Below are 16,078 nucleotides of genomic sequence, written 5' to 3'. Positions count from 1 at the left end.
CGCTATTATTAAATATTATAATTTTTGTCAGGGAAATGGTGGAAATGAACGTGTTTTCTCCGCTGAGAGTGGGTAAGACTCAGAAGTGCTCACTTCTGATTGGCTGAGCCGCGTACGAAGATGCTGTAAAATACCCAATAAATGCACACTTTTTACCACATAACACTTAATTTTAATATTAATGCTCTAACCGGAAATCTCCAGTCATAACACTACTTATACACCACTTTGTTTAGCTACTGATAGATACAAATATATATAATAGATACTATTTTAGTATTATTGTTTGATTAGAATCAGTTAAAATAAATATTCAAACTAATAACAACAACAACAACAACAACAATAATAACGACAACAACAACAACAACAACACTAATAATACTACAGCTACTACTACTACTAATAATAAACATTTAATAAATATTGAATTTTTAGTGGTTAAAATACTACAACTACTACTCATAAAAATGATGAAGAAGAAAATAATGATAATAATGAATGTTTTTTGTTTCTTTCTTTTTAAAACAACGTTGTGTCATCTACTGCTATTTAGATGAAAACAATAAGCCACTTGACATAATTTACACTGATTCTAGAACAGCTAAGAGTCTTTTAAGCTGTCTGCAACACCTCTGAGCTGTTCTAAAACCAATGTCAACCACAGCTTCTCAGGGTGTGTTGCTTCAATTCAGCAACGCAATGAAATGATGCTGCCAGTAGTGACACATCAGCCTCCTCATCCTCATTTCCTTGACAAAACCATCGTATGTTGAAGGGCAGCCGTCATGACTGTGCCATCCGAGACTGTTGATCTGAATGGGAACGTTCGCTCTCTCTACTGAAGTTGTGTGGTTTTACGATAACGGCTGGTCGATGCTGATCACCCACACCCAGCACAGCTTCACTAATAGACCTCACTGTACTCTGTCTGTGTGCGGGTGTGTGTGTGTGTGTGTGTGTGTGTGACACCAGCAGTGACAGGATGGAAGTTGACCCACTACTGCTCTCACCTCAAGGTTTGCTGTGTTGCTAGTAGACTAAATGCAGCACTGTGTAGAGGTTGATGTGATTGCATCAAGGATGAAACTGATGGGTTTTCATTGAAATTTGGCACCAATCTGAGTGTTGCAGAGGTGAAGCATGAGCTTGGATGGATAGAGGATAGACCTAATAGCTGTCTCTCTCTCTCTCTCTCTCTGTCTCTTTGTCCATACCTTCACTATCCAGGGTATTTCAACAGTGTGTTTTGGTGTGTGTGTTTCAGGTGACCAGGACTTCGTCTGAGAGCATCACCTCGGTCCCGGCATCCAGCGCCTCCGGCTCACCCAGCAGGGTCATCTATGTAAGACTGCACCTCCTCTACACACCACCAGGGGGCGGCAGCAGCACACATTACAGCTCTGTCCTGTGACGTTCTAAAGCAGCACTGATTTGTGTGTTCATGCAAACTCTCTGGCGCTCATTGTATTTCCCTAACCCCACCCATCCCCTGAGGCCAAACCACACCATGAAACACATTTGCAAATACCGTGACAAGGTTGTGGTTGCCTTATCTGAACCATGGATAAAAAGACAATCAGATTAAAATTTGATATCAGTATTGTGGTGTTGTACTCTCCGGTTGCCTGCTGCAAAGCAATTTCCCACTGAGGTTATGATAACCTGAAAAGAAATGAGTGACAGAAGTAGCTGTTTGATGTACAACTTCTGGGTTTTTGTGTTTTTGTTGTTTCAAAGAAAAATATCCTTCACTGCTGAATCGATGTTGTCGTAACTTTAATTTGGGTGATTTTGGGTTAATGTTTTTACGTTTAAAACCTTTTGTATGTTTTTTGCATGCATAGTCAATCTAAAATGAAGTCTGTTTGCATTAATTCCGGAAAACTTTACATCTACAAATGACTCTTTCATTCCTCCTTTCTGCTGTGTGCGTTTTTTCCCCAGGCCAAGCTAGGAGAGGAGATGCTGGACTACAAGGACCTGGCAGCCCTTCCAAAGATCAAGGCCATCTATAACATAGACAGGCCTGACATGCTGTCCTACTCTCCCTACGTCAGCTACCCATCTGAGGAGAGACACTACGGAGAGGTAGAGCGGCCTCTCGCGGCTCTTTGCTTTGTCTTTCCCTCCCTCTGTCCCTCTCGTTTCTCTTTCTTCCTCCTTGTCCTCGTGAGGTATGAGGGGTTGGTAGTGCCAAAAATGTGAGTTGAAAAATACGAGTGATAATTTGTAGAATGATTTGATAAATCCAATGACGATTTGATTAAAATGGAGGTGATTTGATGAAACACAGCTGTTTTCATCATTTATCACCACTATCTATCATTCGTCATTTACCATTTAAAGTAGTAAGTAGTACTTGGATCAACCAATCTACTTAATAATGTACTCTGTACTCTTATCGATTCCTAAAATTGGTATGGGCGCGCCTCTATTGTCTTCTCTTTTGCTTCAGCTCCGTCTGTCTCTTTCTAGCCTTCTTTTGCTCTTTCATCCCTCGCTTCAGACCTCATTGCTCATTCTATTTCAAATAATTAAAAAAAACAAAATACACTCGATTTAGCCTATTTTTTGAGCGACTCTGTTGTGGCAGTGAAAACGTCAAGTGCACTTCATATTTGTAACCATTGAGGAACACTTTTACCTTGCCTCTCCTTACCTTACCATCCCTTCACCTTGCTATCCCTCCATCATCCTCCGTCCTTCTGATAATGAAGCCAATGAACAGCCATTCATCAATGGCACGTTCGCTTTTCTTCTACAAATTCTCATTCCTTTGCAGTGGACTCACTCTCTCATGCCACCGAGAGTGTGAACTGAACTGCGTACCTTGGACCGACTTCATTCGGTTCATTCATTCCTCCAGCAGGAATGCACATGACTAACAGTAGACGTCATTAGTCACTGACAAGGAATGATCATTCGCACGTTTGGCGGTTAACTCATATAACCTCACATATGAGTTCGACCTAATCATTGGCTTTCTCCCCCTCTTCATTTGCAGTCCCCCCAGCTGCTTTCTCCTACTCCTACCGAGGTAATATACTGCACAATAACTCACTGTTTCTACCCTTCATTGACTTAATGCCATTCATATCATGGCTTCCCCTGTGTGTGTGTGTGTGTGTGTGTGTGTGGGAACACAAGAGTTGTATTATTATACTTGGGAAGATTTGCATGAGTTTTACATTTTTTGTGTTGGGGGGTGGGGTGGGGGGGGTGTAGGTGGGGTTTGATAGATATTGGTTTTTGAAGGCCGATACTGATACCAATATTTTTGGATTGAAGTTACTGTGGCTATATCCAATGTCTTTAAAACGGACCATTTTCATGCCAAAAATTGCACATATTCAGTGTTTCCTCCAGAATTGTATTTTTGCCAGGGTGGAAAAGTCTCTGAAACAGCATGTAGACCATCATGGGACACTAAAACTCTCCACTGAAACTAATAAAGCATATGAAACATATTAATACATACTGTACTTGTGTGGAATCCGATGAGAAAGAAGACTGTTAATGGCTTCCCATAGATGGCCAGTGTAGGTCATTCATTCATTCATTCATTGGGCCTCATTCACGAAACGTGTGTACGATCAGAGGTGTACTTCCGAACATTTCCACGATTATGACATTTCCATCATTAGATACACCTGGGACGCACAAAAATCGAGAGTTTTTCCTTGCCATGCTTCTTAAGGGCAAAAGTAAGAAAACTGTAAGAAAAGTTTAGTGAATGAGGCCCATTGTCTTTTCCCACTTATTCCTATTCAGAGTCACGGGGAACCAGTGTAGTGCTGATCAATTCTACAATAAATATCTAATGAAACAAACTATAGAGGTAGACTGGCCAATTTCATGTTTTTAATAAAAGGACAATATTGGCTCCATATATCGGTCTAATTCTATTTTTAGACAGAGCCTTACATTGAAAAGGGACCTATTTTAGGGTTACGGCTTTGGTTAAGGTGTAATGTTACAACAACAGGGGTCAGGATAATAAAGTAACATGAGGATCAAGGTTAGACCTAACCCTAACCCTTGGTCAGGGTTAATGGTGGGATTAGGAGTCAGGCTGTAAATGTCAACTTGAATTTCCTCACAAGTATAGTAATATAAGACTCTGTGTGAGTGTTTTTGATCCATGTTTTGGTAGTTATTCTCTTTTTTTATTTGCTTATTGGTAACAGCACAGCTCTTTCTGCCCTTGGACATTACAGTATGCATATTTTCCCAGACATCTGTGTTATCTTGATGTTAGCCGTATATTCTCCTAGATCCTCTGTTTGCCTCGTGCAGCGTGATTGATCCGTCTCATTAAAAACATATCAGAGATGGAGACTTGCCCAAATTCCTTTCTGATACTGTGATTATGAAATGACTCAGCGCTTGTTTCTCAGTAGTGTGCATTAATGTCTTCACTTTATGTGTGTGCGTGTGTCTAGGGCGATGGGGAGAAGTCGCCCCGTCAGCGGAGGCCCTCCAGCCCCAGCTCCAACAGCTCCCTGGGGGGGTACGGACGTTACACCCCGTCCCGCTCCCCCCAGAATTACAGCCGACCAGGTACACACACACTCACACACACACACATCACACATGATGACACCCCACAACAGATATTTCACTGTTGTCTCGTGAAAACCTTGAAGTTTGGTGATTTTTATGTTTTAAAGCTGCACTTTGGCGGCCCCAAGTGGCAGCGAGAGATAACTGATTGAGTTTTTGAATTGAAGGACTTCATTACCCAGAAACCATGTAACATTACATCAGTAAACGGCATTCTCCTCGGTCCTAAATTTCTTCTAATGAAACCCATTGGATGAACTCAAAAATGAATGGCTGTCTAGCTGTTTTTCGTAGTTCCAGACATTTTGAAGATACAAGGTTTTCAGCTGACAACAGCATTAAATTCTTATTCGATACATAACATTATTTGCAAAGACTGGAAATATTTACCTATAATTGTTCTGTTTTAATTATAAATCCTATACCGTCTTGTCCTGACTCATAATAATTTCAGTGTTGCTCCATTTCACACCTTAAGTCTTCCTGTGCCTACATTTCATGAATTCTCCTTCCATTCTGCTCTTTGACTGAGATGGTAGAGCTTATTTTAAGACATAATATTACTACATAATAGATTCCTATCAGTCCTACAAAATCAAAATATCATGGTTTCTCAAATTTCGACTTAGATTAGGATTTAGATTTTTGATCAATGTTGACAGCTATTATGTTTTTACACTGGTGAAAATTAGGTTGATTAACAAATTCGCGATCCAGCCTCCCTGTGTGCTGTCGACATTTTGTGAAGTGATGAATTCTTCATTGACAAATGACAGAAAATAACTAAAACCACAACTTTATTTTGAATCATTTACACTTTTGTTATGTTTATTGATGCCAAAGACTTTATCAGCAATTCATTTTTCCATTGACTTAATATGTTTCATGTGATCTGATTGGACATTCAGGGCCAGAGCAATGCCTTGGTGGTAGATACAGCAGCCAGGCCCGTGACTCCAGCTCCCTTCCTTTGCCCCCGGTCTACATGGGTGGTGTTAAATACCCCTCCACCTGGGCTAGGGACTCATCCTCCCTCCCCATGTACTACTCGGGTGGGGCTGAAGGTAGCGGTAGTGTTGGTGGTGGTGGTGGTGGTGGTAGTGGCAAGTATTCGCCCATACCGACAGGGGGCAGTGGAAGCTTGTCGCTACACCTCAACCCCACCACCCTGGCCATGCTGCAGCAGCACAACTACATCCCTTACTTCAGAGGTACCAGAGCGCGCTGAGACAGGGGCCAAGATCTAGTCCAATACAGATGACTTGCTGAAATCATTGCTGCTGGCAGACACAAACCTCTCCAAAAAGGTTTCAAGAATGAATTAAAAAATACCTTATTTTTTTTAATATTTCAATTGAGAGGTATCTCTATTGGGTTTCTCTGAGTGGAGGCATTTGTTGAAGGTGCTCTTTGTTTTCGGGTTGTTGTTTTCAATGCAAAAAAAGTAGTTCCAAGGTACTCTTCAAGCAAAAAATGTAAATGTAAATGTGCTTGAAGAGTCTCTTGGAACTCAGTCTAACAACAAATCCCCAGGTCATGAAACCTGCTCAACCCATAAACGACCATGTATCCTGTCAATTCACAATCAAAAACATTGTAACTCAATAAAACTGTAGTTGGGATGTTCTCACCACAGCAGCACGGTGCTGGTCCGCTCTGTATTCGACTGAGATTAAAGGTCCTGATGTGTGGAGTGCTGTGATACTCATGGTAGTCGGTCCTGCAGTTGAATTGGTACTGACCTCACTTCGCATGAGCTGTGGTTAAGCACCAAATTAACCATGTGTTGGAAACTCTCACTCTGGGTCTCTGGGTTCACCATCGGCCCATGAGTCATAATGGGAAACAGAACGTCTGGCCTGGTGTGCGCTGCCTTTGGGTTGATCTGCTGTAACTATTGTTTGATCACTGATGAACGATTATTGATGTTAAATGTGGAACTACAGCCATCACGCTATCCGTTAATGCTACATCTGATCACGATACCGCAATTCCCTGAAATCAACATCACAAACCAGTATTATACCCATTCCCCTTGCACGACGTTGCCCCTACAGACAGGTTTATCGTATTCAACCACCTCCCTTTGCTTCATCTTTTCCCATCCCTTGACCCCGCCCCCCAGGGTTCAAACAGGACCCCCTACCTGACCCTAAACCTAGGACAGCCCTGCATCTCAATTTACCTCCTCCTAACGGTAAAAGCATCGCTAGTATTTCTCTATCTGTGTCTCCCCTTCCTAGAGGAATGGTCGGCGGGTTTTGTGATGTTGTTGTCCGGTATCGTGGTGTTGTCGGGTTTCTTGGTGTGCATCAAGGTTCATGTGTAGGACCACTCAGTTTTCCCATTCTGCTTGCCCTGTTCACTTGTGTCTGTGGACGTGGTTGTCGTCGTGCATGGTCAACTTGACGTAATTATGTAGACCTGTTTGTGTTTCTGTTACATTTGGCATTATCTTTGAGAAGAAGGTGAAGGGTAACTTCTGATTTCATTTTGCTTGTCTGTTTAGATTGATGTAAACGTAATTGTTTGCCTGCCTTTGACTTCTATTCTACCTTGTTGTTTTTTCTGAATGATCCCTTGTTCACTGTCATGTGGCAGCCTTTATCCCTTTGGTGTTGAAATGGTTTTGTCCTTGAGCTGACTTTGCAGTGCAGGTTCCTTATTTTGATGACGAAAGAATAGGTCAATTGAGCTTTTTTGATAAAAGCACATAATAAATGTCATAAAGTATTGCTTATCGGTGAATGCATGCCTTGAAAACAACTCCCTTGCCGAAGCATTGACAAAGACAGACATGTTTTAACTGTAAGCCAAGGAGATAAGACAGAGGAATCACTCAGCATGTTCCTTCACAGACTTAGCAGCACAGTTAGCCAGACCGCAGACATCTAGCCTTATAGCCATCTGCAAGTTTCAGGAGCAGATGCATATTAGTCTCTGAGATGTTCAGTCAGTTAGGACTCGAGATAGGGTGAAGAAATAACAGAGATGAACAGTATGGTTCTTAAAAATTCTTGTAACACTGCTAATTTGGAAAGCTTCATACATTCTTAAATGGTTCTTAAAGCTCTAGAGAACCTTTCTAAAAGGGTCACAGCACCAAAAAGGGTCCTGCTGTGATAAAAGCCAAAAGAACCATTTTTGCTAGAGTGCAGGAAAATGTTTTTCCCTAACATATAGCTGTGCGTGCTTGGGCCCTGAAATAGAGCGATTAAAAGGAGGGAGGGAGAGAGGGAACGAAAGACAGATAGAAAGGAATGAGGCTGCATTCAAACATTTGCACAGAAAATCACGGTCCAGGGTTTCGGCGGTTTTTCCATGAAAGGGCGGAGAGGCTGAGAGTTAGGTTCTCCAAGGGGAAGATGAAAGAGAGGAAGGGGAACGGAGGGATGGAATAGCCAAGCGGGCCGAGCTGTAATTTGGGGTCTGGTTGCCAGTTGCAGTGGCATGTAACGCACTGGGCCGCCGGCCTCGTTCAGGCCCTAGCGGTTCCTAACACGGCGTGAAAGAGGGCTGTTTGTTTTCATGCAATGGGCCGCCCTTTTAATGAGCTATCAGGTTCACTACATAGAAGTAACTGTGGTAGTGGGCAGTTTATAAGGCTTGTATACTCTTTGAAACACTCTCTGGCTCTTGGGCAGTTTAGCTGTAGGGACACAGTGAGGGAGAGATGAGGCAATGAACTCGACATTTAGAAGGATGAATAATGCATGCTTTTACATTTGTGTCCCTGATTGTATATTAATGATGCCAAGAAATCCTTGTATCTCTTGTTATTGCGTTATTGGTTTTTAATTAATGAATGGCCACCACCTATTGTCCAGTGTTTAAGGTATTCAGTTGAATTATAACGCATCCCCTCCCCAAACTCCCCAAGCCTCCGTCACCCCTTACCTCAGCTCCAGATGTTTGTGTGGAGGATCTGCCCCTCCTGTACACCTAGACCTGCACTAACAGCACTCTGGTGTGTGTGTGTGTGTGTGTGTGTGCGTGCGTGCGTGTGTTTGTGTGCGTGTAGAGGATCACTCCCGCACTAACAGCACTATGTGTGTGTGACAGTGATCTAATCCTCTTGCATCCGGATCGCTGCCTATTGTTCCTCTCTATCTTAAAGGAGAGGAGTGTGTGTTCAGTCAACTAACAATGTCTCTCTCTCTCTCTCTCTCTCTCTCTCTCTCTCTCTCTCTCTCTCTTCTCTCTCTCTCTCTCTCTCTCTCTCTCTCTCTCAGAGCTGTGGATGTAGAGTGTTTATTAGTTTTGGCCTCTAAGGTGTCGGTGACTCCATCACCCAGCCTGTCTGTAATATAACACATTGGGGTGGGCCCTGGTCATGATCAAAGACACACACACACACACACACATACACACACGCACACACACACACACACACACACACACACACACACACACGTATATAGATTCATACACAAATGCTTGAGCTTTTGCATATACACACATGCTTTTGAATGCAGATGTGCACATGAAGATACAGTACAGACACACACCTGCATACACATACACACACACACAAACACTTGCACATGCATGCACACATATAGTCCAGATGCTCATACAAGTGCGCATGCATGCCACTCCCTACTCATGCACACACAAAGAGGAGTTGTTGTAGGAATTCACCATGTTTTTGGGAGATTGGACCGTTGGTCAACTGCTGTTAAGTAATAAGAACATAGACGCCAAAATCATCCATGTGTCCCCCGCAGATCATTGGCTCTTGTGCTCCATGCTAACACTTTAGCATACACTATGTTGAGTGATAGTAGACTCCATGCTAACACTTTAGCATACACTATGAGTGATACTAGGTGACTAGTAATAGCTCAAATGTGAGAAAACAAGAAGTTAGGATTTATCTCTAAAGCTGAATGGTAAGTAATTTTAAATGATATGGTTAGTTTTAGAGCTGCTACAAGTTAGTGCTAGTGGCCTTCTACCCCTCAACATAATGTATGCTAAGTGTTAGCATGGAGCCTACTATCACTCAACATAGTGTATGCTAAAGTGTTAGCATGGAGTGCTAGTAATTATCTACTGGGGACACATGGACTTTACCAGCAGGACATTCTACCAAAAACTCTTCCAAGATAATGATATAGTGTCAAGATGATAAACATCAATGCAGTAAATGGCTGGGTTATCAAGTCACCTTCGTAAATAGAGTAATAGCCACAGCTTCTTACTAAATACATCAACAAACCTACCATAACTCTGCCTCTTTGCCCCCTTCTTGTCTCCCAAACCCTTGTCCTTTTACCCTCATACCCCCCCCCCCACCCCCAACTCCTCCCCACCACCTCTATGCCTCTTTCCTTCCCCAAATGGAGGCAGTGAAAGTGGTCGGAGTACCCCCAGCTTATCCACCTATTCTGACGGCAAATCCCCCTCCTCTACTTCTACGTACGTGGCTGCTCCCCGGCATTTCCACATACCAGGTAGGCCATAACCGCACCGCTTGGCTCGCAAAATCATCTCTGTCCCCCTTCCACCCCCCTCTATATCTTTACCTTTCTAGAGAGTAGGCTGATATTGCTTGTAGACAGTGACATGGGGTGGTAAATACAAAAGTTGGGTAAGCTATGAGCTCCAGTCAATGATCATCATATAAGGCAGACAACCACCAATATGAACAAATATCAAATCAAATACACTTTCACTATCAGTTTGATGGCAGTCCATTCTCCAAATAAAAAGGTTGGGTAACCTGAGTTTAGGTGGATTTACCATCCACTACATCCCTGCTTATAGATGCTGATCTCAAGCCAATTTGGGGGGTTTCATTATTAATGTTTAAACATAGAATCAGGGATAGGGAAGCTGATTTCTTGTCAGTGGTTCAGGGGTAACCTTTTATTTTCTAGCGCACTGGACTTCCTTCTTTCCAGGTTACTAAATGTGTGGGATATTTAGTACCATAAATTAATTTTATTGTGTCTTTATTTTGTACTTTATAATGTACAATGTTTGCTTCTTGCCTCTTGCTTTTGGATTTTCTCTCCTTCTCATTCTCTCTACTGTTTGCTAAGCAGCAACGTGAAATTGTAAAAAGCCAATTTCTTTTTGACAGCGATGATCTGACGCGGGATTGCATCACTTATCATAAAATTTGCAATACACTTTGACAGGAGTTGACATATAACAGTGTATCGTTCATTACTTTCAGTCTCCCACAAAGGAAAATCCCTTTGATCCAACAGATTGTTCCCATTGACAATTACACTGTCAGTCATGCAGAGGGGGGGAAAAAACTCCCAACTTGGAAGCAAGTTGAGCGGAAAAAACAGAGCCAACGATTATCCACTTAATGGCTTTCCTAGTCATCGTCCTTATTGCTTTTATATGGATATTGTTTCAGAGGCTGGCAGGGACTGAAACAAGCCAGAGAAATGACCCACATGTGTTGTTTTATTGTGAGTCATGTTTCTGGTGTGGCTCAATGTGTGACAGTTGTTACTAAGCATCTCTGACAGAGGACTGTCTGGGTCCACTGACACTGAGATGGATTAGATCAGCCCCAGGGAAAAACATACTGTCTCCATTATCCTCCGGAGGCACTTCATCTAACATTTCAGTTAATCCAACCAGACTTTTATTTACTCTTATCTGTTTGTGTATGTTAATATTATTAATTTGTGGTGAAGATCTGAATGATTATATTCAGGAAATTGGTTTAAAGAATGCTAATATGAGAAGATTCTTTGATGTCTTGGGAAAATGTCTTCATTGTTTTTTGAATGTCAATGAATTTTCTGCATCAAATGCCCCATTTCACATCAACAAAGACCAACAAAATGATATATTTTGAATATGTTGCATGAATAATACTAAAAAATGCTGACATTTCTGATGTGCCATAATAAAAATGACGAATGTCTTGGGTCGAATCGAGCTATGCCGCCCCTCCTTTGGCTTCTTCAAAATATCTCATCCCTCGATAACTGCTAACTCATGCTTCTTTTTTTCCCATTCTCTCTCTTTCTTTCTTTCTCTCCCTCCCATCTCGGCTTCTTCCATTCTCTCTCCTCTGCCTCTCCTCCCATCTTCAGAGACTAAGGTCAAAGATAATATCTATAGAAAACCCCCTATCTACAGACAGCATGGTACAGTCCACTTCCTCTTTTAACACTTCCTCTCTTGGTCTGGTCTCTGCACGATGTGTTGCATGTCGCCTGTCAATCATTTCCTTCATTCATCCATCCCAATTCTCCTCCCTTTTCTCACTGCACTCGTCTAATAGCCTCCATGGATCTACATGCATAGGGCTGGTGTAAGAGTACATGCATTAGACCCATTCTATGCTATAAGATCTATTTACTAGACAAGCGCAGAATCGAAAAGGGTGGAAAATTGGGACACAGGGCCAATTTTATGACAAAATGCACCAAAAATCCATCTAATCAGTTTATGGAGATAATGGAGTCCATTTGAGCAATGCAGCTCAGAGGTCAATTACAATTACAATTTCCCATTTGGCAGACGCTTTTATCCAAAGCGACGTACACATGAGATTTTAATACAACACAAACAAGATTCTAGTCAGGAGAGAACAATGAGAGTAAGTGCCATAAAGTTCTGGTCCAACAGGACATAGGTGCTATGAGGCAGAGCATAGAGGCAATGCATAGAGTGCATAGAGTGCATAGAGGCAGATAAAGAGGTTTTTTTTTTTTTTGGTTACACAGTCCATCAGGTGAGAAGGTGTTCACTAAAGAGCTGGGTCTTTAGCCTTTTCTTAAAGATTGAGAGGGACTCTGCGGATCGAATGGAGTTTGGTAACTCGTTCCACCACCGAGGAACTACAGAAGAGAAGAGTCTGGCTAGAGACTAGGGCCTTGCCGTGGTGGCAGCACCAGGCGCCGTTCCTTGGCAGAGCGTAGTGGGCGGGAGGGAGCGTAGACCTGAATGAGGGAGTTCAGGTAGGTCGGAGCCGTTTTGGTTGCTGCTTTGTAGGCGAGCATCAAGGACTTGAACTTGATGCGGGCAGCAACTGGGATCGCAGTGTTTCCACTACAGACAAGAGCGCAGTCTCGGTAGAGTGTCCACGTTTGAAGCCAGACTGGTTAGGATCATACAGGTTGTTCTCAGAAAGGAATTCAGAGACTTGATTAAAGACTGTATGCTCAAGTGTCTTGGAAAGGAAGATGAGGAGTGAAACCAGCCTATAATTTTCAACCTGAGATGGGTTGAGTGTAGGTTTCTTTAGCAGCGGGGTAACCCGGGCTTGCTTAAAAGCAGTGGGGAACACACCCGTTGTAAGTGAGGAGTTGATGATGTGCGTGACTGCAGGGATAAGTGTGGGTGAAATGGCCTGCAGGAGGTTGGAGGGTATGGGGTCCAACGGACAGGTAGTGGGATGAGAGTCAAGCAGAAGTTTGGAGACTTGCTCCTCGGTAAGATGGGAAAATGAGAGGAGTGAGGCCCTGTTAGCTGGAGGCAGCATACTGAGTTGGTCAGGCTCAGAGAACTGATTACTGATGGTAGAAACCTTATCAGTAAAGAAGGATGCAAAGAGGTCAGCAGTGAGCAAAGTTGGTCTTGATAAAAGAAACTATTACAAGACTATGATTGTACCTGTGACCCTGCTCCTTGATCAGTTGTTCTTCCCTATTTTAATTAGTTTAAAGCTGCACTAGGCAAGATTTTTAAGCAAAACTCCAGTCTTATCAGCCTAAATCACAAATTGGGTACCTACCCTCCATAATTGAGTCCTCATAGATTCGCCCTATATGCCGTAAAATAAACTCTGGTGTTGGGTATGGACATTTCTCCACCCACAGCACGTGACAAATTGAAAAAGGTCAAATAAAAAAAAAGTCAATACTTGTGTCCTTGTGGAGCATGACCTTCCCAAGTTGTCTTAAAGAGAACGAACTTCTGAAAAAAGAGAGAACAGACAAGAATCTGCCCATCATTTGAGATGGGCTGTGTGTTTGAGGTGCACAGCTGTTCATTTTCGTAGCTTTTTCTATAGGCTTTGTGCTATAGACCTTAGCGCTGTTTGAACGTGATGCGTCGTCGCTCTCGCAATAAACCTTGGGGCTTCTTCCTCGATGGGCAAGAAAACAGTCCTCGTGTTCTTTTGTTTTGGAATTATTATTTTGGAATCGTACGTCAGCAGTTAGATATTACGTCACACGTGTCATGGAGGACACAAGAACGCACAACAACACAAATTGAGAAAGTCCCAAAGTGTCTCCTGAACAGCAGTGAGCAGCACTCCGTCCAGAGAATGCTGGACTCACCAAAGTTAGATCTTTTTCCTCTCTCGTCCCTTTGGCATCCCTTTGGTATAAAGTCACGTTACATGATTTCTGCCCATGGAAATTCAAATGTTTTGGACTTCAAAATCAGGAATAGTTACCTCTCCATGTTATTTGGAGCCACCAACGTGCAAAGTTGCCTGCTGTAGCTTTAAATGAGCCACTAGAGGGAAGAGCGTAAGATTGATCTAAGCTCATTGCTTTCAATGACCCATCTTCAGTTTTTTTGTGTTAACATTTATTTTAATTTCAAGAAATTCCAATTTTTTTTGCCTGATTTGCAATACAGCAACACATTGATAATCCAACCCATTTGGGATTGAAACTGATTCTTGGGATTATGGCCCTTGGGTATTGATTTGCTCATCCCGTCCACGCATGTCTGCATCCATCTCACCGGCTCATTGGTTGGTTTTAGTCGTGATGCCATAACTGTGTGTCCACTGTGTGTGGTTGGGAACATGAATCACTTCGTATGGTTGTGCTGAATCACTGTTTCAATCACCATGTCTCTCCCCTAACCATTGTTTGTGTGTCTACATTACGTTGTACGGTTTTTGCAATTGTTGCACTCAAGCCATATGGTGTGTATCTGAACGAAGGCAGGCTTAGCGGATGACGAAGTAGCCCAGAAAGTATGACTGCATGAGTCCAAGGAGCTCTTATCGCCTGTATCGCACAAGGAAATATCATTCATCTTTATCAATGGTGACAAGTAAATCAGCCGCATATGGCATACTTCCACAGATTTATGAGCTGGCTGTCGGCAGTTTAGATTGTATGCATTCAAGCAGACATGAGGTCACTGACAAGGGAATGTATTATGGTGTATGCTGTCCGTCTGCCCTAGAATATGAATGCATGTAGATCTGCTCCCTACAAAGGAAGCACCGCTCCCCAAACTCCTTAACCTTGGAGCTGTGCAAACTGACATTACTTTTGAGTCAACATGATTTGAGTTGAGTCACTAGTTTGGTCCATTGGTCTTCTTACCCAATATGTGACGAGAGGATTGGCACCAAAATCATCTCTGTGCCTCTGGTAGATGTCCAGTGCGCATGCTAACGCTTTAGCCTACAATATGCTAAGTAACCCTAGGTGATGCATTTGGAGCTCCCCTTAGATGCTGTCCGCTGTTGTAGATGTCATAATCCCAGGTTGATTTATGCTTGGCCACAGTGTGTTAGTAGTGCAGTAACAGTGGAGCTGTGAGGCAGATGATACAGCACATTAACTGTGACATCCTGTAACATCTGACTGTTTTACAGCCTCTAGAACATCCTGGCAGGATGGGGAGGACGGCAAGGTGGGTCTATGTTGTGTGTGTGTGTGTGTGTGTGCGTGTGTGTGTGTGTGCGTGTGCGTGCGTGTGTGTGTGCGTGTATGCTTATGTTTCTGCACGTCAGTCTTTTTCTCTGTCCATATCTGCCTTTTTCAGTCACTGTTTCTCAAACTTTACAGATGCATCCATTCATTCTAATTCACTAACTCATACGTTTCCATCATCCATCCTTCTTTCCATCGCTCTCTCTTTCTCTCTGTCTCTCTCTCTCTGTCTCTCTCCCTCTCTCTCCGTAGAGGACCAGTTGGATGATCTTGAAGAATGAGATCGACGGACAGACGGGTCCAGAAGACCTGGATCCCCGCAAGTCGACCTGCAGCCTGCCCACCGACACCTCCCAGCCCAGTGAGTAGCCAATCACAAGCTCAGCCTGGCCTGACCGGCACCAATCCATTCGTATTATAGGTTGTGAGATCAAATTCACCCAATGAGCTGTGAGAGACTGAGCAATTTGTTTAAGCAATAGGCCACAAGAGACCATGAATTTGTTAGGCATGGTAGGACTGTATTAGAAAGAACAGTTGCAAATGTTCAATAAATCTTTTATTGTTCATCAGTACTAGTTAGGTAGTAATAAAATATAGTTCTTGAACAGTGGCTAAAGCACCACATATGCACCGGTATGACTGGTGATTTTCGGTTTGTCCATTAATATTTAAAGGAACTGAATCAGCCAATGAGAACTGAGGATCAGGGCTTTTCCATTTTATATAGAATGTTTTGTGTTTACATAATAAGTGCCTTTTAATAAATGTCTTTTCTCTTGGCAGATTTCCCCTACAACAAGTCTGCTTCCTTACCCGGCTATGGAAGGAACGGCATCTACAAGGTGAGCTTCCATGCTTGTATACCTTCACAAGAAGTAGTAAAAACTTAAGTCAATAAGGAA

General features: G+C 42.7%; 1 protein-coding gene across 1 annotated transcript in view; it reads left to right on the top strand.

Annotated features, from left to right (window-relative positions):
- The window catches only part of ablim2 (actin binding LIM protein family, member 2), a 103,985-nt gene that overhangs the window by 75,954 nt on the left and 11,953 nt on the right, over positions 1-16,078 (top strand). Inside the window, exons 9-17 of the mRNA XM_078281837.1 lie at positions 1,268-1,345; positions 1,948-2,091; positions 4,446-4,563; positions 5,694-5,777; positions 9,915-10,022; positions 11,634-11,687; positions 15,116-15,153; positions 15,426-15,534; positions 15,960-16,018. Of these exons, the coding sequence (XP_078137963.1) occupies positions 1,268-1,345; positions 1,948-2,091; positions 4,446-4,563; positions 5,694-5,777; positions 9,915-10,022; positions 11,634-11,687; positions 15,116-15,153; positions 15,426-15,534; positions 15,960-16,018 (792 nt within the window). The remainder of the gene's footprint in view (positions 1-1,267; positions 1,346-1,947; positions 2,092-4,445; positions 4,564-5,693; positions 5,778-9,914; positions 10,023-11,633; positions 11,688-15,115; positions 15,154-15,425; positions 15,535-15,959; positions 16,019-16,078) is intronic.

The sequence above is a fragment of the Centroberyx gerrardi genome, chromosome 23 (genome assembly GCF_048128805.1).
Source record: "Centroberyx gerrardi isolate f3 chromosome 23, fCenGer3.hap1.cur.20231027, whole genome shotgun sequence".
NCBI classification, from domain to species: domain Eukaryota; kingdom Metazoa; phylum Chordata; class Actinopteri; order Beryciformes; family Berycidae; genus Centroberyx; species Centroberyx gerrardi.
Note: the sequence above shows the minus strand (reverse complement) of the source record. Positions and strands in the feature narration are given on the sequence as shown.